Source organism: Bos grunniens, chromosome 6, assembly GCF_055505025.1.
Source record: "Bos grunniens cultivar Pamir isolate PY7600 chromosome 6, Bosgru_T2T1.0, whole genome shotgun sequence".
Taxonomy (NCBI): domain Eukaryota; kingdom Metazoa; phylum Chordata; class Mammalia; order Artiodactyla; family Bovidae; genus Bos; species Bos grunniens.
In genome coordinates, this window is record NC_141170.1 from 16,071,415 (window position 1) to 16,099,043 (window position 27,629).

General features: G+C 36.5%; 1 protein-coding gene across 28 annotated transcripts in view; it reads right to left on the bottom strand.

Moving 5' to 3' along the window:
* Positions 1 to 27,629, bottom strand: part of PTPN13 (protein tyrosine phosphatase non-receptor type 13) — a 224,006-nt gene that overhangs the window by 116,750 nt on the left and 79,627 nt on the right. For 17 of the 28 annotated variants that reach the window (XM_086404911.1, XM_086404897.1, XM_086404908.1 and 14 more), the window contains 4 exons: positions 22,110 to 22,175; positions 18,830 to 19,015; positions 12,790 to 12,877; positions 1,430 to 1,996 (listed from right to left, as the gene is read on the bottom strand). In XM_086404911.1, coding sequence (XP_086261037.1) covers positions 1,430 to 1,996; positions 12,790 to 12,877; positions 18,830 to 19,015; positions 22,110 to 22,154 — 886 coding nt within the window. In that variant the 5' untranslated portion in view covers positions 22,155 to 22,175. The remainder of the gene's footprint in view (positions 1 to 1,429; positions 1,997 to 12,789; positions 12,878 to 18,829; positions 19,016 to 22,109; positions 22,176 to 27,629) is intronic. The other 11 variants (XM_086404916.1, XM_086404914.1, XM_086404907.1 and 8 more) reach the window with 1 other exon arrangement.

Sequence of the window (27,629 nt, forward strand, 5' to 3'; positions counted from 1 at the left end):
TGCAATTCCTATGTTGAAAAAAATGCAAGGCTTCATTAATGAGAATTAAAGCACAATGTGGAATGTATTTTCAGTTCTAGAACTATGCTTAAAACTTAACAGAACAAACCGTTAGCGGAGTATTTTAAGGGCAACCTATGAATTAAAAACATTCAACTAGGACATTGACTTTAAAAATACTGAATAAATATGACCCTTCATTACGTTACTACTCTCACTGAACTAGAAGCCCCTTAATCAGTTATGTCCCAGGGGTCTAGTGATCAAGGGGCATATATAAAACTTTAATCATCAAAAATGTAGAGGATGAGATTGAAAACATTTATTTTGCTTTCTGTTCCATCTATCTGTACTAAAAATAGACTCTATCATATGACTAGAACACAATTTTATTCTATTCAATATACTGTGCTTTGTGTATCAATCAGGTATTTTTGAAAGAGCATTCCCCTATAAATAATAAGAATTGGTAATTTATAGTCATTTTATGCCCCCATAGTAGTTTCATAATAATTTAATTAATAATTATTAATTTATTAATGTAATCATTTTACATTCATTACTGAATTAATTTACTTTTATTGAGCCCATTTTATACATGGGCTTCCCTGGTGGCTCAGATAGTAAAGAATGCCTACAATGTAGGAGACCTGGGTTCAGTCCCCAGGTTGGGAAGATCCCCTGGAGAAGGCAATGACAACCCACTCTAGTATTCTTGTCTGGAGAATGCTATGGACAGAGGAGCCTGGTGGGCTAATAGTCCATGTGGCTGCAAAGAGTTGGACACAACTGAGTGATTAAGCACACACACACACACACACAGGCTAACCTAAGACCTGGCATGATTAAGCCCCATTGCCAAAGTAAGGATCACATAACTACTGAAGGGAGTAAATAATTCAAGCCTAGGCTGCCTGAGTCTAAACTGATAAACCTAAATGATTTAAAAAAACAGAGATCTAAACAAAAATAAATAAAAACATGGATCTAAGCGTCATTCCAGACTACTGCACTATCACCAGGCTATGCTGCCTCCTTTGGATAACTGATTTTGATTAACTGTATCTCATTTCCATGAACTAGCCCTTTACGGAAGCCTCCCACAAGATGGTGCATGAAAGACAATGCTGTGGAGGATTAAAAAGCAGTTGAAAACATGGCCCCTGCCTACCTAAAACACGGAGAGAGTATAAGGTGGCTGGACCGGGTATGCTTAGCAGAGATGACTTTTGGAAACAGTGTACTTTAGTTATGGTTTTTGTGGGAGGAAGAACAGAAGCTGACAAAGAAGAAAGAGTCTGACTTGGGTACAAAGGTTTGGCAGTGGAAATAAGACTTATGGAATGGTTTCGTAACCCTTTTTTATTTCAAAACACAATTGTAAACAATTTGATTCAATTCTCTCTCAAACACACACAAAATTACTAACCTTCTACATTCATGGCTTCTCTCAGAACCTGAAGTTTCTTTTGTCTTTCTCGGATTCGGTCCAAAGCACTTGATATTGCCGAGGAGGTGGGCAAGTCTCGTGTGTGAAATGCTGGATCCATTTTCTGAGGCCCGAAGATATCCAAGGCTAGGCTTCCATCTGAGTATCTTGCCTCCTTTTTTCTAGGAGTGGTTGAAGTCCGCACGGTAACCGCCTCAGGGAGACGGCGTTGGTATCTGTCAGTCTCCCCAGAAGAGAAGTCTCTGTCACCTGTACAAAGCAAGTCCATGGACGAAGCCCAGATCTTCTTCTTGGGAAGCACGTCGAGGCCAGGGACAGCTTTTTTTTCTGGGCCACTAGATTTGAACGGGTAAGGGGAGCAGGAATTTTCCGAATCTTCTTGTCCAGAGTTATTATCTGATGAAAGGTCCTTGAAATAATCTTCCTCATCTCGTGTATCTTTGATAGATAGAAATCCCATGGATTTACTAAGCCCTTTGTTAAGAAAGGCCTGATGACAGAATGGAGACTTGTATGTGTCTAGAACATCAGAAGTAGAGCTTCTTCCTGGAATGATAAGAATCTATCATGTATGCACAGACTTTTTAGAAAATAACTGGAATGTAACCTTACTATTGACAATGAGAGTGGTGGCATTTTCCAGTTCTCCAAATGGAGAATCAGAGATGAAATGGGATGGTGATGATGGTAAGGGAACTGGAAAAAAAATGGTATGTTTGTTAGTTGGATGTTATATTTCAGGGTCCAGTGTTTCTTACCAAATGGTATCAGTAACATATAGAACTTGGTTTTTAAAGTAACATTGTTTTATATTCAAAGGTGACTTATTTAGTTTTAAAAAAATAGATAAGAGTTTCTGATACTATCCAGTTTGGTAGATATTAATTATTCATAAAATGATTTGGAGTTAATAATAGAATACATAGTACACTCTTTTAATGGCTACAGATACAATTCAAATATGTATTATTTCAATATAAAGCCTTGCCATTTTCTGGTCATTCAAATAAATGTGCTCAAAGGAAAAAAAAAAATTCCTGCTGTAGTATTTAGAATTATTGAGTATCAAAGTTTTATTAAGGTCATATATGTTTCCAGAAAATTTGATTATGCTTAAAATCCAGACAATTTGATTGTGTTTAAATTACATAAGTAACTTAATTTTTCTACAGCAGACCATCATATCCTGAAATAGTTTTTCCTCTCAAACATTATGTATTGATATTTGTTAACTGGAATAAATTACCCATTCTTATTTATGCTTTGGTCCTTGATGTAGTTAAAACCAGTAAGCCATTCTAATGTTTTTTCAAGGCAGCAGTCTATAAATGCATTGAAGAGGAGCAAAAATGTCCAGCCAGAAATTTTTTGAATTCACAGATTCAACAACAAAAAATCACACATATATATGGCTCCACTATTTAAATGAGAAATGCAGAAAAATACTTTATAGTTACTGACATCAATAACCCATAAACACTGAAGATTTCCAGAATGACCATCTGTAATCCCTCTTTGATAAGCTATTTGCTGTGGATACAATATAAAATGATAACTAAAACCTTCCCAGTAACAATAAATGATTTATTAACATATTTGAATAAGTTGACTGCCTGTTTGGGGTAACAACTATTAGCTTTCTTCCCTCACCACACATTTTACCTTAAACATCACAGTCAATTAATTTCAGAATGGCAACACATAATTGCTTGAAAATTAGATTCAAATGTTTTGCTTTTCTTGGAATTCATCTTCCCCTGAACATGAATCCACTCAAGTGCAAGTAAGGATACATGTATCTGAGGCTCAGAATACAGGGAAATAGACCATCCTACATCTGGATGTATAGATTGCCACACACTTTGGATCCTGATATAAAATAATTTAAAACTGATAAACATATGTCTATGTTACAGTACTTCAGTGGTGAATTACATTCTTAAATCACATATTGAAACTCAGTTATTTAAAATTGTATTAAAAAATAGAGAACAAAGATATTCTTAAAAGTTGATAGGATACAATCGATAAAAAATAAGAATCGAAAGGATTTAAGAATCATAGAAGCATATATGAGCTCAACAATCTGCCTCCTTTTACTATCTTGGCTACCAAGCTGAGTCAAACCTTGGAGACAATCAAACAAGTATTCTGGCAGCAACATAAATTCATGGTCAACCATGATGGACACTCAACATCACTCACTTTTCACAATGATGGATTCACGTTTCCTCGTTCTTTCCCACCTTACCTCTCTATCTGATGCTCTTGTCTCATATTCCACCAAGAAAAAACAAGTTGTCAGAAGAGAGCTTTTTCATTGTTCCATGCCTAATTCTATATATCTATTTGTCTCAGCAATCTTTTCCCTACTGTCTCAAGGGGTGAAATTTCCTACCAGTTGAAGGCCAATTCCCAGTGTGTGTTCTCTTCACCCCCTCCTCTTACTTTTATCAATGATTTTGCTTCTTTGGTTAACTTCTGCCCGCTCTGCTTCCATCCTCCTTGTCTCCCATTTCTCTTGAGTCCTTCTCATTAGTATACAAACGTTCCCTTATATCTCTATCACAAAACAAACTAAACAAAACGTCTCCCCTCTGACCACATTCCCCTCTAGTTACTGCTGTCTCCAATTTCTCCCTTCCCATTCATTATTCTACCCACTTTAGTCAACTTCCAGCTCCTCTGCAACTTGGTAGCTCCCATCATGGTATCACTAATGGCATCCATAGCACCAAATTCAGTAGACACTTTTGTATTCATATTTTACTTCTCAGTGACCACTTACAGTGAGAACAATCCCTTAAGGAATCACTTTCCTCTCTTTACAAGACTGGTTTCCTACTTAGACAGCTCCTTTTAAGTCTTTTTTTTCCCCTCCTCTACTGGATATCCAATTGTTGGTTTTCCTCAGGTGTCGCTTTTAGAATCTTATGTTTTCACTCTATAACAGAGTGAAATATTAAATATTTCTACATATTGACAACTCCCAAATTTATATTCATGGCACTGACTTCTTTTGGGAGCTCCAATCTGAAACAGAAACTGGAACTTCTACTTGTGTATCTCAGAAGCACCTCAAAGCAAACATGCTTAAAACTAACCTTACGCTTCCCATACCCGGAGATGTCCTTTACCCCACTCTTTCCAACTTGGATCAGTGGCACCATTATTCAGCTGATTGCTCAAAACAGAAATATGGGCACCCTCCTGAAACTCTTCATCTTCCTCATTTCCCATATTAAATTCATCAGAAAGTGCTGGCTACCTAAATTCTCAGAGATAGGTTATTCCATGTGATTATTTCCAATTCTACTGAAATCCCCTTATTCCCAATTAACACTACCACTTGACTAGATAACTGCAATGGTCACCCTGCTTCTTTTTGCATCCACTATACTCCACTCAACAGCTAGAACCATCTTTTAAAAGCACATTCCATGATGTCACTATTCTTAATAAGTCTCAAAGGCATAATTATTGCACTCCAAATACAATTTAGACTCCTTCTGGGTGTGCAACTTGAATCCTTTTTAGGGATTCACCTCCATTTTCTTTATTCCATCCAGGCCACGGTTTTTCTCTGTTAAGGTCTCTTATATGTTAGGGCCTTTGTATACACCATTTTATCTTCCCTGAGTGGTCTCTTTTAGACCTTTTTTGTGGTTAGTTCTTTCCCATTCTATAGTTTTACTTATGACTTCTTCAGTGAAGATACCCTGACCACTACTGACATATCATGAGACTATTTGTAACAAGTAAATTATCATCCCCTTTTAGGAAATTAGTATTTATTACCAATATGTAAATGGGCCATGGTATTCTAAAAGAACCATGTCTTCTCACTAGCCATATGAAGTTTAAAACTAAAAACTAATAAGGTGGCTCTTAGATTACTATTACTTTATAAATGCTAGCTTTTACTGTCTTCATGAAAATTGAAAATGAAAGTGAAAGTTGCTCAGCTGTATCCAACTCTTTGAGACCCCATGGATTATACAGTCCATAGAATTCTCCAGGGCAGAATACTGGAGTGGGTAGCGTTTTTCTTCTGCAGGGGATCTTCCCAACCCAGGGATGGAACCCAGGTCTTCCACATCGAAGGTAGATTTTTTATCAGCTGAGCCACAAGGGAAACCCTTATGAAAATTAGTAGATATAAAAATATTTCAGTTCATGTCTATCAAAAAATTCAGAAAGTTATCATTTTAAATTCTGTAGGGTAGTACAAAATTACAATGAAAATAACTCACTTAAAAGTTTACACAAATATCAATCTTTGATTTATTTTTTTAAAAAGTTCACACTAACTTCCTACTTTGTTTCTATAAAATATGACTTATTTTGCTCTATATGCTTGAAAGTCATATTATAACTAACCTAAGATCTCATGACTGTTACTTATAAAGGGTGATTTTGAACCACAGTTGAGGTCTCTTCTAGTAGCCAAGAGGACAAAGAAAGGCATGATGATACAGAAAGTGGAGTGAGAAAGTAAGATGGTGGGTAGGGGAGGGAGAAGGCATTGCCGCTCTTCAGGAAAACAGGCAAAAGGTTGTGGAGGTGTGAAATAAGGTCCAAAGTGATCCGTATATACTTGTTACAGATGATCTAAAGTAAAATTGTAAGAGCTATGAGCTACAAAATTATTAAAGGGAGAAACAGTGTGGATGACCTTTTGAAGGAAGAGAAAGGAAGTGGTAGGAAAGAGATGTTTTGAGCTAAGTGGTTTCTCCAGTGAACCGTCTAGCCTAGGACTGCTTCTGTTTGCTTTTTGGAAGAAAAAGGAGATACATCTTTAGGTAAGGACACAGAGAAGTGGGTTTCAGCTGGTTACAAACATACTATTCTTAAATCACATACTCCTAACTGGCAGGAGTCTTGATGCATTTTGTTATGTCAGTGATGCTTGCTATCTTCAACCACATGAGATATGTAATTGCCTCATTAACACTTCACAGGTAGATAAAATACATATGGATCATGCACAGAAGAACAGTATCATGGCTGTTGTGATGCTAAAGTATTTAGGGAAAAAATTTCACTAATCTGATAATTCAAAATTAGAGCTTAAATATAGAATCTGGCCATATGAATGAGGAGAATCATGGCATTCTTGGCCCGTGTATTAGATGCCTAAGTCTACCACACCAGTGAAAACCATCCACTGTTAATACCAGTGCCACTTCCCAATCTGACACTATATAAAATGCAGTTTCTTCAGCTGCTTTCCAGAGCTTCTAAACATGTGCCCAGGCTATTATAATTACTTTATCAAACAAGCAATTAACAGCACTGAAATAATTAGTTAAGTATACCTAATAGCTATCCTTGGGCTTCCCTTGTGGCTCAGCTGGTAAAGAATCTGTTTGCAATGCGGGTGACCTGGATTTGATCCCTGGATTGGGATGATCCCCTGGAGAAGGGAAAGGCTACTGACCCCAGTATTCTGCCCTGGAGAATTCCGTGGACTATATAGTCCATTGGGTTGCAAAGAGTCTAACACAACTGAGCGACTTTCACTTTCAATAGTTATCCTTACTACTCATTTTGATCACAGGAAACTTAACTAACGGTATTTCTGAAAGGAATATCCACTGTAGCTACTCTTAAAAGATTTCAAGAGGAGCTTTCTGTGGTATTTTCCCATTCTGGTAGAGTTAGAAGTTCCTTCACCTAAACTCACAGAGCATGCTGGACCTCTATGAAGACATTTTTCTCGCTATATTAAAATTATCCATTATATTCTATATCTGCCATCATTCCTACTCATTTTCTCACCTCCACCCCTAACTGGAATAATAACATAAGGGACCACGTCTTACTTGTTTTTGTACTTCCAGTTCCCGATAAAAGAAATTTCAAAAGAACATTTGTAGAACAGAATGAATATATAACTTATGAAACCCTTTTAAGCCAACTTAAGTAGCACAATCTACCAGAAAGATTACTGTTAAAAGATGGGGTTTTAATTCTGGCTTTATCATTCAATCCATGAGTTTGGGCAAGCCACTTAATTTCTGTTTCTCACTTCCTTCATCTACGAAAATGTGGATATAATTTGCTATGCCTTCTTCTTAGAGATGATAGGATAAATAAACTAACCCATTTGAACCATCATAAGCTCTTCTGAACAAGTAGCAGCATAAAATTCTAAATTTTGCCTCTTTTTTTTTTTTTTTTGCTTCTGCTTTATTTTTCTCAGCATATAATTATCTACTGAGGGAGAATTTAAGTTCCTTTTGAAAGAAAAATCATAAAAACAGAAATCAAAAGATCTCCTAGAAAAGTTTTAGATTCTATAATAAAAAATCAAGTTATTCAGGACAAGTAGTCATTGTAGGTAGATTTTTCTATTTCTTAAGGATGTTTTGAGTTCAGAGAATTTATAGACAACATTAGATTACACACAATTATAAGTATTCAAATTTAAAATGAAACCACAAGCATTTTCCTTTCAGAGAGCATGTAGTTTGCTAAAAAGTAAAGAGCAAACAATAAACTTTGAAGAGGTATTAATAAAAGATTTTAAGATCATAAAGAGTATTCGTAATATAACATATTTTACTTATTAAATTTAAAAAACCTTCCTTGTAAAGTACACTGTTTTAACTGTTTTTGTTATTTATGATTAACATTATCCTTAATGGGATAGCATCATTCATCTTTCCCCTCACACACAGACTCAAATTCACAGCACCTCTTAGAAGCTAACTTCAAAATGACATTTCAGTATTAAAAGAGGCTCCCTGATTCCCCATCTGTCCTCACAAATGTGATCAGGTACAAAAAAAAAAAAGAAACATGATATTATCAACATGTCTGAGTTCTGGAGCACCATCATGCTGATCTGATCAAGGTGTAGGTTTCTACCTTAAGCTCACTTGGCAGGAAATGCTTGATTTCTTTCTGCTTAGTGCAGCTGTTACATTTAGTGCGCTGGCAGTATTAAATAACAAAGTAGGGGCCCACAGCCTGCTAGTTCAGGCCTTAGCTTCTGTAACAGATCTCAGAGGTAAGATATAAGGGGAGACTTTTTAAGCTCATTTACTCATAGATGAAAAATGTTATTGCTATGTTTTAATTGAACAATCAAATCACTTAGGTATGAGGCATTCTCTCTAAAATTGTCCACTTCTTTTAATCTAATTCTATATCTCACTGGAAAATGTCAAATCTTGACATTTTATTTATCGAGAACAGTGGTCAGGAACCAAATAAACTACAAGTTATCACTACATAAAGGTTTTAGGTTCATCTACGTCAAAGTGAATGCCTTACTACTAATGTAATACGACAACGTTGCTTTGCCCAAGGGACCACAGACAAGTAAGAACTGGTACTGCTCCTAAGTAATACCACTGTCATACAAGAGTATTTCTTCTTTATGAGTTAATTTTTAAAAAGATTTATATTATTTAAGTTTATGCCACTATTAGCTCCTAACTTCTTCTGTCTGATAATGCCTATAAATTAGTATACTATATTAATTCTGTCCTTGAGATGTGGTTTTATAAATTTTTAAGGATAAATTAAAAGAGCCTTTGAGCATTATTACTATTGTGGTAAGCAATGGCTAAGATGAACTGAGGAATCCTCTCCCATTATAGTTGATCCAACAAAGGCTATCGCAGCTGGCTCAGTGGTAAAAGAATCCACCTGCCAATGCAGGAGAGTCCAGAGGGTTCGATCCCTGGGTTGGGAAGATCCCCTGGAGTAGGAGATGGAAACTCCCTCTAGTATTCTTGCCTGGAAAATTCCACAGACAGAGGAGCCTGGCAGGCTACAGCCCATCGGGTCGCCAAGAGTTGGACCCGACTGAGCATGCACACACACAGTCCAAAGAGGGGCTACTGTTTCTTTAAATACAAGGACCTCAAATTCTACCCTAAGTTAGAGGAACTCATTCAGGTTTATTCTGTGTGACAAACTGTAATTCCTTACAAAAATTCTCCTGAGTTTCGATATTGGGGACATTTTATTCTCCAATAAGCAGACAGGATTATTAAGAGAATTAAAATCAATGGATAGGCTATTTAAAGACTTCTCTGTAAATTTTCTTAAATTATTACAGTCAATTCTAGATTATCTGCATCCAACAGTCTATTAGTCATAATAATTCTAAAGCACTATTAGACAATTATACTAAGTTTTAATATTATAAAAACAAAATCATAAATAAAAGGCATTAATAATTTGGTTTAAAACTTCTGATATATTTGTTGTTATAGCCAAAATAGTGAACTATAGTTTACTTTTTATTTTGAATGCAACTTAATGTTTAAAATAAGTTATCTAAAAAAATAATCAAGAGTCTCATATATTTATTTTTGGAACCATTAAAATTATATTATAGACGTTATTATATCTTTCTCATACTCATGAGAAAATCAACTCAAAATCAACAAATATTTATTTAACATCTACAAAAAGTAATGTGCTTAATTTGGTAGATTTTCCTCATCTCTAGTATATACACATCTAGAAAACTTAATTTTGTATATGGCTTTCATAAACAGTGTGGCTCAGCTGGTAAAGAATCTGCCTGCAATGCAGGAGACCTGGGTTCAATCCCTGGGTTGGGAAGATCCCCTGGAGAAGGGAAAGACTACCCACTCCAGTATTCTGGCCTGGAGAAATCCATGGACTGTAGAGTCCATGGAGTCACAAAGAGTCAGACACGACTGAGTTATCTAAGATAAGTAAATAACTGGGTATTTAAAGTATTGGGTTGGCCAAAAAGTTTGTTCAGGTTTTTCTGTAATGTGGAAAAACCTGAATGAACATTTTGGCTAACCAAATATGTTATAAATAAAACAAATAGCCAGCAAAGACCTACTGTACAGCACATGGAACTCTACTCAACACTCTCTAATCTAACCTAATGGGAATAACCTAAATGGGCAAAGAATTTGAAAAAGAATGGATACATGTATATGTAAACCTTTGAATTACTTTGCTGTACATCTGAAACTAACATATTACAAATCAACTATACTCCAATATGAAATAAAAATTAAAAAAATAGATAACCAGAAAAGTATATTGTAGAGTTGGTATAGATTCAGTTCAATCTCTATTGCTACTTCTAAAATATTATGTAATACTTCATGTCTGAAAAAATAAAACTCAGTCACTGAAAGTAATATAAACTAAATTATGTTAACATTTGTTAGTTTTCAAAATTTGATAAACTAAATATAACAGAGTGATCTTTTTCTTTAGACTCAATAAATTTATAATGCATATAGATAGAATGAGGGGTTTCATATTTATAGGAACATTTTTTATTCTTAAAGAAACTAAGCTTCTTTTAGTTAAAAAAAACAACAACTATCTTTAAAAATTAATCATCAACAATATAGCATTAAAATCACTAAATCAACAAGTAACAACCAAGCATACAAACTTCAATTTTATAACATGGCCACTTTGAAGCAGGAGATGATAGGGAACTACAAAAAGAGAAAGTACATAAAAGAGAAATAAGAAAGCAAGGAGCAGGGGAGAAAGGGAGGTAAGAGAAGGAAGGAGTAAGAAATAGAAAGATAATAAATAAATAAATCATTTCTTTTAAATTTAATGTTCATTTATCAAAGTATCCATCATGTCCGTTCAAAAAGGACTCATTTATTTCCAAAACAGGGGACTGATTGAAAATCTGATGGACTAACAAAGTGCTGCTATTTTTAGCACCAAGGTTCACATTGTATTTCAAATCCTCATGTCCTTTAAGTCAAAAAACAACAAAAAAAAAACTTTTACTTATGAGAGGAAGGTGTGTCTATATATCTATACACACACACATATATTTGAGGAATATTTATTTTTATTTATATAAATATTTATATTGTATATATATATATTATATATATATATATTTAAGGATGTAAGTATAGTAAGAAAACAGAAAAAAGGGTTAAAGATATTTTTTAAATTTAAAGTCTGCCTTCTTTTCTGACCCATGCATAATCTAATTATGTATTAGAAACAGAACTTTATGCAACTCGAAGTAAATTACTTATATTGATGATATGACAGCTTGGTGCCTTTTCAGAAAAAAAATCCCTATTCACAATAAGTAAAATGAAAGCACCAAAACAGACACGTAGCTGACAGCACTATGACAGAATCACTCCGTTCAGTCCAGTCGCTCAGTCGTGTCCGACTCTTTGCGACCCCATGGACTGCAGCACGCCAGGCCTCCCTGTCCATTACCAACTCCCATTAGAAACAATTTTATTGCTTTTCTTGACTTAAAGTAACCAGTACACTTGTTTAGGGCACATCTGTCCTTCTCAGACATGAGAGTTCTGAATTCTGCAAAACGCTAGTCCAGATAATCAAATGTCTGTTTTTGGTTTTCACAATGAGAGTTTCTCATAGGTTTTAATTAAGATAGCTGAGTTCTGATGATCTAATTAAATAGTTAAACATCTTAATTTTTAATATATCAATTAGTATGTTATATTAGAATATATTTAAGCAATATTTATAGTTACTTTACCGCAGCTCCTAGACTTAAGACAAAATATTTCACTCACAGAACATTTTTGTTAATGTTTAAATGACCATGGTTATTAATATTGCTTGATGAGAAGTAAAGAGAACAAAGACAATCAGCAAAAACAAAATTTCACTTTATAAATAAACCACGCTTGAAACTTAACACTGCAAAATAAACTTTCATATAAAAAAATTTATTTTTTCCACTTTTACTTCATGTGTTTTGAATCTGATTTTGTATTCATTTCCTTAAAAAAATAAATTTAATAACTATGTAGACCCTACAATTATCTAATGCTGTTGGCAAATAGCAAAACCACTCTTCATCAGTTTTTACTTACTAAGCATTGTATAACCTAAGTATTTGGTAACTGCAAGTCAACTCATTGGTCATGAAATCAATTTAGTGGGTTGAAATTAGCATTTAAAAAAAGAAAAATAGAAAATAATAGTATGCAACAAGAATAATGTTGTTTTCTGAAACTTCTGCTTTAGTAACATTTATGTTCATAAATTTGTGTGTTTTATCATCCTTTAAAATGTATTTTTAATAAAAAAATATCATGATAAAGTAAATATATTATTGCTATAATAACAATATTGGGAAAGAAATGATATACTGTGGGTGTCCTGACTGTATTAACATTTTCTGCAAAATGATCAAGGATTTATATATTAATACATCCAGTGTTCCTACCTGTTCAATGCCTCCACTTTGCACACTTATGATTATGATCATAAGTACCAGATTTTCAAGCTAGGTTAACTAAGATTTTGTAAAGGAAATAGTAACAAATTTAAAGTCTAAAAATTTTCTGTTAACACACTCTTACCTGTTGGTAATCCTTTTCCTCTCAATCGGTCTCGGATAGCCTGGCTTCGATCAGGCTTTTGCTCGCTGCTACGGGAAAGCTGATCCGTCTGTACACAGGTAATCAAAAGTCAAGTTTGACTAAAGAATCTCCCTTCTGTTCAAGGTAAGTGTCTACAGAATGACACCAACTAGATAGTTTTTGGAAGCTGTAGTATTTGAGTAAAAACACTGCACATATGCTATTGTTAATATATATTCCTTGGATAAGATTTATGTAGCTTTAATTCTGGCCAATTCATCTTCAGGAAATACAAGCCAAGAAACATCTATCAAAGCCTAATCTGCTAACTAGGGAACAAAGTTAGTTAAAATGAGTTCCATTTCAAAGCAATAAACTCCAAGTATTCTTTTTTCCCCAGACTACTTTCATCTCTCAAGTGTGATTAAAATTTTAAAACCACATTAATTCTGGTACAATAAAGCTTTCTCCTGCTTGTAACTATGAATTGAGAGTGCTGATTTACATTATTTTTGAAAATAATTTTCTAGATTTTGCCTGCCAGAAGTTACATTTGAAATACGCTTTAAACTAAATGGATATATTGAGGGATAACAATTAAATTTAAATCAATGCTCTTTTGAGACTCTTTTAGAACTAAAGTTTAAGTAGTCTTAAACTTTAATAACTTCAACCGAGGGTACCTGTTTAAAATAAAGCATGTCAAATTAGATCAAATTCCATATTACAAGGGGTGAAATGTTAAGACTACTACTGAGTTTATTCAGATGATCAATTAGAATAGAAACTTCAAGAAATAAATGTAAGAAGAGAGAATGGTAAAGAAAAATTACTTAACTCTGGCACCAGGAGCATGCAGACTTATCTGTTTATACACATTTAATACATTTTATTATTTCTCCATGAGTGGAACTTGTTTAAATATGAATTAAAAATCCATTTAAGGTAGTATATTGAAGGCATTATGCTTCCTACCTATAAGAAGACTTAAATGGAAATATTTCTGAAACGATGGTATTGTTTCAATTATATATTAGTTCACATTGTACTATATTATCAGTAACAGAAGAGAAAATATCCTGTATCATCTTTGGGTATTCCTGCATGAACACTACTATTAATAACAGTTGACATTTACTGAGCAATTACTATAAGGCAGGTACCACCTTTGGGGCTTTACATACTTAATGTCATTTAACTATCAAAAAAACCTCAAGTGGTATATATTATTATTAATTTCACATTACAATAAAGGGAGAAATAGCAAATTTCTAAGGACCTTGAAGCAGCTCATCAATATTGAAATAATTGTCTTTACAACTACTCACTAATATGGGTGGATGGTATGCACTATTACTCCTATCTTACAGGTAAGTAAAACTGCATTCAAACACGTTATAAGATTAAATCAGTGGAGGAATGCTGACAAGTAAGCTGGCCCACTGACTTTTACTCCAGGCTAATTAATTTTAAGTGAGTTAGGATTATGGACACTTGTAGTGAATTTCACACTGGATGAAAGACTAAGTCTTTCTATCAGCTACTGGGGAGAATGATAGTCTCAGAGGGGCGTGCTGGCTAACAGCATGGGCTTCAGGGTCAGAGAGATCCAGATTCTGATTGTGTCTGTCATTTACCATGCATGTGGCCACGGCAAGTTATTTCATCTATTTGAGCCTTGGTTTCATTCTCTCTAATAACCTGGGGCTATTTCGGTGAATAAAGGTGAAAAAAACACATAAGTCATTCAGCACAAAACAAACTCAACATTTAAAAATGGTAGCTACGAGAGTTACTTGTCTGCATATCCAGGAGACTCTCAAGAGCAATGGATGGGGGAAGTGTTATTATTTCTACTTTGAAATCTGCCTCTGGAAAGGCGAGCTCTCTCCCTGCTGACTCCAACTGACCTTTCTATGCTTCTCTCCCACTAAAAAGTCCCACAGCACATCCTGTGTCAGACTTATCGCTGTTCCTTGAACATTCTGCTCTTTCCCATCTCAGGGGACTGATCCAAGTTTACTTCCCTCTGCCTGGATTACCCTTTCTTTCTATCCAGTCTCTGGGATCTAGTTTAACGCTCTCTTTTTCAACTCAGTCATTACTTGTATCCTTTCCCCTCAAACTCTGATAGATGTTAAATTCCTGACTGATTAATAGGAAACGGAAGTCACATAAGCTTTGTGAGTCTCAATTTCTTTAAGAAATATATATAGGATGCCCCTGGGGGTCCAATGGATGGGAATCCACCTATCAATACAGGAGACATGGGTTCCATTCCTGGTCTGGGCAGATCCCACATGCTCCAGGGCGACTAAGCCCATGCGCCACAACCACTGAGCCTTCGTGCCTAGAGCCCGAGCTCCGCAACAAAGGAAGGCACCCCAATGAGAAGCCCTCACAGCGCAACGAAGAGTGGCCCCTTACTTGCCCCAACTAGAAGAAAGCCCGCACAGCAACAAAGACCCAGAACAGCCAAAAAAACCCCAAAAATCTTCAAAATGTTTTTTAAAAAAAACAAAGCAAAAATAGAAATAGGTAAATTATAAAGTGAAGGAGTTAGTGCAGATCATTCCTCAGAGGGAGTTTTCACAAGAACATCAGTATTATGAGAAGATCTGTGAAAGAAGGCTCAAATAAGTTTGGGAAATATTTCACCTATGTATCTTTCCCTCTTGAGGGTTAGTGATACAATCTAGTATATTAAAGGCTCTGAGAAGTTCTACAGTGAATATACATTTTATATTCCTTAAAGAGTTTTCCCTCAACTCTACTTGAACACAGAGAAATTTTTTTAAACAAAAATGTATTTCAAAATATGTAGGATAGCTTGGTCTGAATGGAGTGGTAGTCCCCAACCTCTGGAATCAAGCTGGAATCAAGACTGCCGGGAGAAATATCAATAACCTTAGATATGCAGATGACACCACCCTTATGGCAGAAAGTGAAGAAGAACTAAAAAGCCTCTTGATGAAAGTGAAAGTGGAGAGTGAAAAAGTTGGCTTAAAGCTCAACATTCAGAAAATGAAGATCATGGCATCCGGTCCCATCACTTCATGGGAAATAGATGGGGAAACAGTGGAAACAGTGTCAGACTTTATTTTTTTGGGCTCCAAAATCACTGCAGATGGTGACTGCAGCCATGAAGTTAAAAGACGCTTACTCCTTGGAAGGAAAGTTATGACCAACCTAGATAGCATATTCAAAAGCAAAGACATTACTTTGCCAACAAAGGTTCGTCTAGTCAAGGCTATGGTTTTTCCTGTGGTCATGTACGGATGTGAGAGTTGGACTGTGAAGAAGGCTAAGCACCGAAGAATTGATGCTTTTGAAGTGTGGTGTTGGAGAGTCCCTTGGACTGCAAGGAGATCCAACCAGTCCATTCTGAAGGAGATCAGCCCTGGGATTTCTTTGGAAGGAATGATGCTAAAGCTGAAACTCCAGTACTTTGACCACCTCATGCGAAGAGCTGACTCATTTGAAAAGACTCTGATGCTGGGAGGGATTGGGGGCAGGAGGAGAAGGGGATGACAGAGGATGAGATGGCTGGATGGCATCACTGACTCGATGGACATGAGCCTGGGTGAACTCCGGGAGTTGGTGACGGACAGGGAGGCCTGGCGTGCTGCGATTCACGGGGTCGCAAAGAGTCGGACACGACTGAGCGACTGATCTGATCTGATCTGAATGCCTGATGATCTGAGGTGGAGCTGATGCAATAATAATAGAAATAAAGTGCACAATAAGTGTAGTGCACTTGAATCATCCCCAAACCATCACTCTCCCCACTGCCTGAGTCTGTGGAAAAACCTGTCTTCCACAAAATCTGGTGCCAAAAAGGCTGGGGACCTCTGGGATAGAGGGCTTTCCTAAGTTTTTAGTATCTTTATCTTTGTTTTGGAAAAAAAAAAGTTACACATAGAAATACAAATAAATCAGCCCTAGTTAAGAAGGGGAAATACATGGCCAAGAACCCTCTTCACTTAGCCTCTACTACCCCAATTCCTCTCACTACAGAATTGCAAAGGCTCCTTGGAGTCTACTTTATAAACCATTTGCCCTGAAGACTTTATGAACCTATCAACTGGCAAAGCATGTGGAATTTGGATATATCCTTGCCAGCCATACAACATCTTGGTTAAGGTTAGCAGAACTAAATCCCTAGGGATGAGAAATTAAGAGGAAGCCAGCAAGAACACTGTGTGACAGTGACAAGTCTATCCAAAGTCGCATAAAAGAGAGGAACTCAAGGTACCATAATGTAAGGGGCAAGAGCAGACGAAGGTCAAATCTAGATCAAATACCAAAAATCAAAAGAAGGCTTCCCTGATGGCTCAGTGGTCGAGAATCCACCTGACAATGCAGGGGACGTGGGTTTGATCCCTGATCCACATGCCGTGGAACAACTAAACCCCTGAGCCACAATTGCTGAGCCTGCACTAGAGAGCCCGGCAACTGCAACCACTGAAACCCACATGTCCCAGAGCCCATGCTCAGCAACACGGGAAGCCATCGCGATGAGAAACCTGTGCACCACAATTAGAGAGTGGCCGCTGCTTGCCACAACTAGAGAAAAGCCTGAACGGCAACAAAGAGCCATCACAGCCAAAAATAAATATATAAATAAACAAAAATTATTTTAAAAAGAGAGAGAAAAGAATTTCCTTAAAAAACAACAACAAAGGATGGCCAATCTATGGCAAATAGGATAGAATACAGCTTGAGAAATACAATGGAGGGATTATTACATATACAGACTGTTAGTCTTCGGATTCTTCATATCTAAGACAAGCGAGAAAATAAAGGTCGTCCCAGTTTTGGACTAATCTGGTAGGGATGCAAGCATGTATCCCCCTCACACACCAGAAGCCAATGTGCAAATAAGGCGGGGAGGGTGTAGAAATACTTAAGAGGTCCAGACTAAGTAGACAAGAAAGAGGTCTAAAGCAATTGAAAATGCATGTAAATGACTCTAAAACCCATGCTGCATGTCCATATGGCTTTCACAGTAGATAAACTCACTTACTGAAAGCTCCATAGGAAAAAATGAAAGAAAAGAGGCAAGAAGACATTTTTAGCTTTAACATGCTGTGATTCTATACTACTTTCTAGAATAAAGTTCTAAAAAAAAGACTCTTCAAAAAGACACATGTACCCTAGTGTTCACTGCAGCCCTATTCACAATAGCCAGAACCTGGAAGCAAATTAGATGTCCATAAACAGATGAATGGTTAAAGAAGTTACGGTATATTATACAATGGGATATTACTCAGCCATAAAAAGGAACAAACGTGAATCAGTTGAACTAGGGTGGATGAACCTATAGCTTGTTATACAGAGTGGAGAAAGACAGAAAGAGAAAAACAAATACTGTATATTAACATACATATACAGAAGCTAGAAAAACGGTGCTGATGAAACTATTTGCGGGACAGGAATAAAGGCACAGGCGTAGAGAAAGGACTTATGGATACCACAGGGGAAAGACAGGGTGGGATCAATTGAGAAATAGCACTGGCATTATATACACTACTTTGTATAAAATAGATAGCTAGTATTATAGTTACATAACACGGGGAATCCAGCCTAGCGCTCTGTGATGAACTAGAGGGGTGGGATAGGTTAGTGGGGTGTGTGGGAGGGAGGCTCAAGAGGGAAGGAATATGTATATGTACATATACATACATATTCCCTCCCTATAACTATATATATGTGTGTATATATATAGTTATGACTGATTTGCGCTGTTGTACTACAGAAACCAATACAACACTGTAAAGCAATCATCCTCCAATTAAAAAATTTTTTTAATTTTCAAAAATTAAAAAAGACAAATTCTCATAAAATTTGTAAGACTAAATTATTGCAGTGGGCTTCTATTTTAAGTACTGTTGCAAATAAACAACTAATGTTTGAAAGAAATTCAGCCTCCTGTTCCTAGTCTCCATGGAGCAATGCTATCCATATTTAAAGAAAATCCTGTGAAATGCTACTAAAGTTTAAAGTATGACTATATGCACCAGTTGGAACTGTGGCTTACCCCAGAAAGACTTCCCAGAACCAGTTTTACCAACTGCTTCACGTAGGAAAATGAAGGCGCACAATTGCTATTCCTGATGTGGGCACTGCAAGCATCCAGGACAGTCCGGACAGAGACCCGAGCATAAACCACGTCCTCGCACATTCCAAGTAGGATGCTGTTGAGATGATCTCCAAGCTTGATAGGCTGAGGACAAAGAAAGAAAAGGTCACGTTGATCAGCTAGGGTAAATTGAACGAATGGGAGACAAACCATTTTCAGAGTCACAGGAACCATACCAAATAAATACACTTCAAATACTTGGAGGAAGTGAATTCCTTATGTAGTAGCATAAATGTTTGAGTGCATTTTACCTTTTCATAACATAAAAACTGTATTAGCGAAGGACGGTTAACATATATCTCCTAAGAATAGGAGTTATTATAAAAAAAAAAACCTGGGGTTTTTTGGTATGCTTAAGAAATGGAATGTTTTGATTAACCAAGGGTTTTGGTAAGCAGTTTATATATATGCATATACCTGTATACACGGAGAAGGCATTGGCACCCCACTCCAGTACTCTTGCCTGGAAAACCCCATGGACAGAGGAGCCTGGTAGGCTGCAGTCCATGGGGTCTCGAAGAGTCAGACACGACTGAAGTGACTTAGCAGCAGCAGCATACATGTATACATATATATAAACTGCTTATATACATATATATGGGCTTCCCTGGTGGCTTAGATGGTAAAGTGTCTGGCTACAATGTGGGAGACCCAAGTTTGATCTCTGGATTGGGAAGATCCTCTGGAGAAGGAAATGGCAACCCACTCCAGTACTCTTTCCTGGAAAATTCCATGGATGGAGGAGCCTGATAGACTACAGTCCATGGGGTCTCGAAGAGTCAGACACAACTGGGCAACTTCACTTTCACTTCACTTATACATATACATAAACATTTCATTTCATACATATTTCATTTCAAACACACACACACACACACACACACAAACATGTTTGTGTTCAGTGGCTCAGTTATGTCTGACTCTGTGATCCTTTGGACTGTGGCCTACCAGGCTCCTCTGTCCACGGGATTTTCCAGGCAAGAATATTGGAGTGGTTGTCATTTCCTCCTCCAGGGGATCTTTCTGACCCATCTCCTACCTCAGCAGGCAGATTCTTTATCACTGAGCCCCCTCGGAAAACTCACAAACACATATACACACACTATTTGGGGAGGAATAAACAATTTCCTAATATTTCATAAAAAGTAATAATAAATATAGTTTTATACTCTCATGATAACTTAGAAGAGATTTCAAATATTGCAATGACTCAAGGTCATTTTAATATAAGTTCTCGTTTTGCTGGTGAAACAGAAGCCAGAATGTGAAAATTTTTTTTAAGTTAGTTGACATAATATATAGAATATTGTATCTAAATGTCCAAAGATCATACCAAGAAATGCAAACATAAAACCACAAAGATAAGTCACTGCACACTCAGTGGCATGGTTAAAAATAAAAACACTGATAATACGAAGTAGTGGTGAGAAGAGCATTGCTGACTGGAGTCTGAACTAGTACATCTGCTTTGGTTTTAACATATGCTTTCCCTGTAACCCTTTCTTTCTACTCCTCATCCATTATGGATATTATACGTCATCCTTTAGAGCTCAGCTTAGCAACAACTTCCTTTAATAAACCTATCCTAGCCCTCCAAGTCTAGTTAGAGGCTCCACATCTGGTTTTCCACGTGTGCCTGTCAGTTGCTCAGTCGTGTCCGCCTCTTTGTGACCCAATGGACTGTAGCCCGCCAGGCTCCTCTGTCCATGGGATTCTCCAGGCAAGAATACTGGAGTGGGTAGCCATTCTCTTCTCCAGGGGATCTTCCCAAATCAGGGATGGAACTTGGGTCTCCTATACTGCAGGAAATTTCATTCCCCTTAACATAGCATTTATCACATTGCATTGTAACTGGTTATTTGGTTGTCCATACCCATGACAAGACTCCACAGGCATGGGACATTATTTTCCTGGTGTCTGGGACAGTGTCTGTCATAAGGTATGTGCTTAATAAATACTTTTGAATTAACATTAAATATTTCTCCAAAACAATTAATGATATCTGATAGTAAAATAGAGGTAAAAGTTTATATATACTTCCCTTCCAATTTACACATGATAGATAATGACTTTATTTCAGTTACCAGAGAGAGAAAGTGTTAAATTATAGGATATGATCACATTTTACATGTAAGTTAGGTTGTATAAAATATGACACTATTATTTCCAGTAATAATTTAACTTTCTTATTTATATTTATAGAATTGAAATGAGGAGAGAAAGTAAATACACAGTATTTTTCATGATGTAAAATGAAAACCAAAAGAAGCTGAAGACTAGCATTCATCTTTCATGGACCTTATGATGTCTGAATTTTAGAATAAAAGCCTAAAATGCTTACTGCTTCTTAATTTGATTATAAAAAGACACACCTAGTTATTTTTGAGTTCTAAATGTCTAAAATAAAACAATTCTATATGCCATATCTTTGATGAAATATACCTATTCTAAAAATTTGAATTCCATTTACTATGATGTATTGTGTCTTCAGGAAATCAGTTATTTTAGAAAATAAAGACCAGAAGCAGCCCAATGGTCATCAGGGCCTAAGACCCCAGAAAGTATTACTTTACTATCTGTGTCTGCTGCTGCAGGGGTCGTGAGGTATGATTTTGAAGTTATAAGAGAAAAAACTAACGAAGTAGAAACTCTGATATGTAGTTAGAGCTACTACTATTCCTATAGTTTTTAATATCAGAAAAGGCTATCACTTTCTAGTCAAGAATGAATCATCAAAGACATTTACACTTCCCCTTTATCAGTCACTAAATTAGAAGAAATAAAGGGGACTCCTATTCCTCTTGCTACAATTTTGAAGAGGCTACTGCATTTCACTGAGTTGTTGAAACACAGGCGTGTATTTGTGCTTGGTCACTCAGTTGTGTCCAACCCCATGGACTGTAGCCCGCCAGGCTCCACTGTCCATGGGGATTCTCCAGGCAAGGAAACTGAAGTGGGTTGCCATACCATCCTCTGATGACTTCTATATTTCTAAGAACATTCTCAGAAAAATAATTTCTTTAGTACTTTATTACTTCATTCTGAGAGAAGACATTATTAACGTGAACAACCAGTATAGAAACGCTGGTGTGCCTGACAGTACACTGCAGAAGACCTAAATGCACAGAAGAGCTTCTTAAAAAGTATAATATTGTACACATGTGATGGCTTGACTTACTTGGCTCTGAGGCACTTCATGATCAGCTCCCCAGTACAGTGTCATTCCGAGAGAATAAATATGGATCTAGGAATAGAATTAAAAAAAAAAAAATCATTTTATGGTAAAAAGTTAATCTAGCAAGTACTATATATTCATCACTTTTTGCTCCAAAGAAAATGTAACACATGATTTGACAAAACCATCATTTCATATTTTGCATAAAAGAATGTGAGAGCTTATGTAAAACAGAGAGTTAGTGGGAATTTCTGTATGACGCAGGGAGCTCAAATCTGGTGCTCTATGACAACCTCTAGGGGTGGGATGGGGTGGGAGGTGGCAGGGAGGTTTAAGAGAGAGGGGACCTATGGCTGATTCATGCTAATGTATGGCAGAAACCAACACAGTATTGCAAAGCAATTATCCTCCAATTAAAAATAAATAAATTTAAATTAAAAATGTATGTGAGAGCTTAAAACAGAAAATAAGACTGTAAATGATCAGAACAGATTTTACTTTCCAACTCCTCAGTCTGTCTGCTATGAGTAATCATTTTTATCAGTCCTTTTTTTTTTTCTTAACTCTAAACTTTTTATTTTGTATTGAGGTTAACCAATTAACATGCCGTGATGGTTTCAGGTGAACGGCTAAGGGACTCAGCCATACCTTACATGTATCCATTCTCCCCCATTTCTTATTTAAGGTTTCTTTATGCAAACTCAAGAGAATATGAATAAAAACTCTGACTTTCCATTTCTTTTACAAAAGGTCAGAAATTTAAAAAAATTACTCAACACCTTGCAGTTTTAATATAACAAGACAGGTTATGACTGTTTAGAGATGGCACTGAATCTCTTTAGCTTCGAATCTCTTAACTCTTCACTGCTGCATAGAACTATATTTTGTGGTTACTGTATTGTTTACTTAACTGATCTGTCACTAATTGGCAATTAGAAATTTCCTAAACTTTTGCTATCATAAATAAAGTTTTAGTAAACAGTTTTGGAAATGTCTTTTTGTACATGCAAGTATTCCTCTTAAATTGACTCTCTTACATTATGAATAAAAGAGCAAATCATCTGTAGTTTTGATACATTTTTGTCTGATTTCCCCCCACAACGTTTTATCCTTTTGCATTTCTACAGCAACATATGAGACTTTTTTTCCACAAGCCTTATCCATAGAATGTGTTATGAAGCTGTTTGCTGAACTGAAAAGAGAAAAAAAATCTCATTACAGTTTGATTAGCACTTTTCTTACCAAGAATGGATGGGGTAGTAGCACATGGAAAAAAAAAGCTGGGTCAGAAAAGGTTCCTTTTTCATTGTCTGTTTGCTTCTTAAAGATTGGAAAAATGACAACATAGGTTTATGCTGATAGTATGGATAGAACAGGGAAAACTGGAATTGCAGGAGAGAGGAGACAGCTGGGAGAACACTGATGAGTAAGCAGGAGGAAGTGGAGGCTAACACACAGATGAAGGAGTTGGCTTCACAGAGGAGCACAGCCAGTTCTTACGAAGCAGGGAAGCAAAGAATATGAAAATTTATGTGGGTAATCTGGTCATGGGATCTTGGGAGAAGTCTCCTGATTACTTCTACTTTTTTCCCCCTGGTGAAACAGGAAGCAAGATTATCGACATAAAGAGTGGACAGTTAATCCTTCTAAGTAATCATTTTCCAGCTCTCGTTAAGAGATTCAAAGCTAAACGTTCAGCCAGCTCTCCCAGTATTGAATAATCTTACCACAAACATTTTGTTTGCAGCCATCTTACTGCAATGTCATCTTCAGTGTCTTTTCTTTTTTTTCCATTTTGCTGTCATTTTTCCATCTCTATTTTTAATTATACAAACTGTCTCAAACCTCTTTAGATATACGTGAGATAACTCCATATAAAACTGGATATCCTTAGAATCTCACAGCATTTAAATTACAGATTAGAAAAAGTTTGTTCCTCTTTTTAAATATTTTCATGGCTCCCAATGTTCAAAATCCCAAATTCTTTATGATACACCAGGCTCACTCTGACTTGCCTCCATCTCCATTTTCCAAACAGATTTTTCAGTCTTCCTTCTCTTCTCATTCCTTTCTCTATCACACCTAAACACTTCAAAACTAAAAGATAATTCTCTGCTGGCAAACCAATCTTTCTCTTTCCCAGCTTTTTTTGAACTGTTCCTCCTACCAAGAATTTCTTTCCTCATCTGTCAATAAAAGTTCTGCCCATTATTGATAGCCCAAAGATGCTGTTATCTATTATGAATGCTATATAGATCTTTTCCCAACTGTACAAAGCATTCTCTCTTATATGATACAGTTTTCATTTCATTTGTATCTCTAATGAAACAGTTAACTAATACTACCTGCAACATAGTTAGGATGTTTGCTTGTTTGTCTTCCTTGAGGGAGCCTCATTTTTTATACATCTTAATATCCCTCTTAGCAACTGACACAACTTGTACATAGTAGATATTCAATACATGCCTGGTGAACTGAATTAAATGTGCATGAAGTTCAAGGCAACATATTGCAGACTATTTGTATCACATTTCTGTTTAGAATTCAAGGAACCTCATATGGAAACACCTTTTCAAAGAGCCTCACATGTGAAAAACATTTTCATACCTTTAGCAAAAATGATGAACTGCATACTCAAATATATGTCTCTTAATATATTAATTCTGATTTGTGGTTCTTCGAGATACTGGTAGTAGTTTAAGATCCTTTATTATATTTACTTGTCAGTATGTGAATTGAATTACTTTAATAACATATAAGACTATATAAGATTAATAACATTTAAAAAATAGATTATAAACTTAATACATTTGCTGATCATCTACATATACATACACTATAATCGTTAGTTTTATGTGTCGATTTGACTGGATGCCTAGATATTTGATCAAACCCTATTCTGGGTATTTCTGGGAGAGCGTTTTGGATGAAAGTGCCATTTAAATTGGTAAAGTGGGCAAGGCAGACTGCTCTCCCCAGTATGGGTTGTCCTCATCCAATCACTGGAAGGCCTGTGTAGGACAAAATGGTTTACCCACCCCCAGGTAAGAAAGAATTCTTTCTGCCTGACTGCCTTCAAACTAGGACATCAGCTTTTTATTGCCTTTGGACTTGATCCAAAATATCAGCTCTTCCTGGGCCCCGAGCCTTCTGGCCTTCAGAGTGGAACTACACCCTTGGTTCTCCTGGTTCTCAGACCAGAACTACAGTGTTGCTCTCCTGGTCTCCAGCTTGCCAGCTCATCTTACAGATCTTGGGACTTGTCAGTATCCATGATCACATGAGCTAATAAGTCTCTCTTCACACACACATACACACACACCCTACTGATCTAGTTTCTCTGGAGACTCCTGTTTAATAAATATCCAAATATGAGATATATATATACATATATAGAGAGAGAATATATATGTATGAATCAAACAAAGAAGTGGTAAATTTGTACTGCTGCTGCTGCTGTCGCTTCAGTCGTGTCCGACTCTGTGTGACCCCATAGACAGCAGCCCACCAGGCTCCGCCGTCCCTGGGATTCTCCAGGCAAGAACACTGGAGTGGGCTGCCATTTCCTTCTCCAATGTGTGAAAGTGAAAAGTGAAAGTGAAGTCGCTTAGTCGTGTCCGACTCTTAGCAAAATCCAAAAAAGACAAGCTTACTTCTGATTAGGGAAGAAATTTAAAGCAGGGGCAGTTTAAGCTGAGCCTTGAACATAGGTTATGTGTCCCCTTTCTGTGTTCTCTTAATATTTTGTACAGACCTACTATCCTTGTATTTTCATTATTATTATTATTAATTGCTTTTTGTCTGTCTCTCCATTACTGATACTTACATTACTATTTTCCCTTTGAGGGCAAAGACTATTTCTTATTCAATATCTCTGTAAACCTATGGCCTAATATAGAATATCTAAGTCCTCGAGAGATGGTCATTCAAAGAATGGTTGGTACTTAGGATGTGAGTTTGCAGAAATGGGGAAGGGCACTGTTATACAAAAGAGGGAAGCCACAAAGCATAGAATCTCTTTAATAATCACTGATTACAACTTGTGCATATGAAAGAGAGGAGTTGAAATATGGTTGGAATCAAACTCTGGAGAGGTTTCCTAGGTTTTGCAAAGGAATCTGTATTTAACTGGGTAAAAAAAGCAGAAGGTTTTTGAAGGAAAAAAAAAAGAGAGATGATCAGAGGGGTTAATCTGACAGCAGTTGGGCAAATAGTCAAGAGGCAGAATTAAGTTGGAAGACTATGATAAAAGGTCAAGAGAAAGGAAATGGGGACCCTACCATAGCCCTGGCAATAGGGCTGAAGAGGAGAGGATAGAATGGCTGGACTTGGGAAGATGACTTGAGAAATTTAGGCAATTAAGTGGACTTGTGGAAAGGCAGGAATCAGAGATAAAGATGTGAAAATGTGACAATAAAACACACACACACACACACAGAGTTGAAAGAGCCCATATATTCCATGGGAAAGAGAAATCTGTTTTGTCTTTATAGTTATAATGGGCTGGAATATGAACTCTGAATGAAACGACTTTGTCCTATCCATAATTTTATCCCAGGACCTAGGACTGCACTTAATATAATAGTAACTGTTAATACTCAGTGGGTGCTTACTCTATGCTGGGGACTGTTCTAAGCACTTAACAAATATCATCGCGTTTAGCTTTCAGCTCTATACCAGTGATTCTCAAAGAGTTATTCCCCAACCAGCAGCATCTGCATCCCCTGGGAATTTGGGAGAAAAGCAAGTTCTCAGACCCTGCCCCAGACCTACTGAATCAGAGGTCCTGGAGGTAAGCCCTGCAGTCTGTGTTTTATTGAGTCCCTCTGGTAATTCTGATGCAGGATACAGTGTGAGAACTACTGTTCTACGCCCTACCTGCCAGTTACACCTTGCTTCGAGTTCTTTTGGACATACACCCAGACGTGAGATGCTGTATCACATAACAGTTCTATGTTCAACTTTTTCGAGGAGCCGCCATGCTGTTTTTCATAACGACTATACAATTTACAGTCCCAGAAACGTAAATGAAAGTCCCAGCTTCTCTATTCTCAAAAACACATGCTATTTTTTGTTCTCTTGATAGTGGTCAGTCTAATGGGTGCAAGATGATATCTCTATAACCCTAGCATTTAAATTTTTAATTTAATTCTGTCATTAAATGTTGGACTCTAGAACTAGACCGCCCTGGAGTTTCTTCAAATGCCTGTGTGTAATAACTATACTTTCAAATTTATGGATAAATGGGAACAAATGGAAGGGAGAGAGGGTGGATTAGTAAGAATTAATGTAGAATAAATGTAGTGTAGTGTGGCTAAAGGCATTTGGTCTTTAAAACAAGTTCATTTGAGGTTTCTGCTGTTTCCTCATATTATCCTTCTAAAGATGACTCTTGATTTTAAGAAGTATAGATATGATGAAAGTGTTAGTAGCTCAGTTGTGTCTGACTCTTTGCAACCCAATGGACTGTAGCCCGCTAGGCTCCTTTGTCCGTGGAATTCTCCAGGCAAAAATACTGAAGTG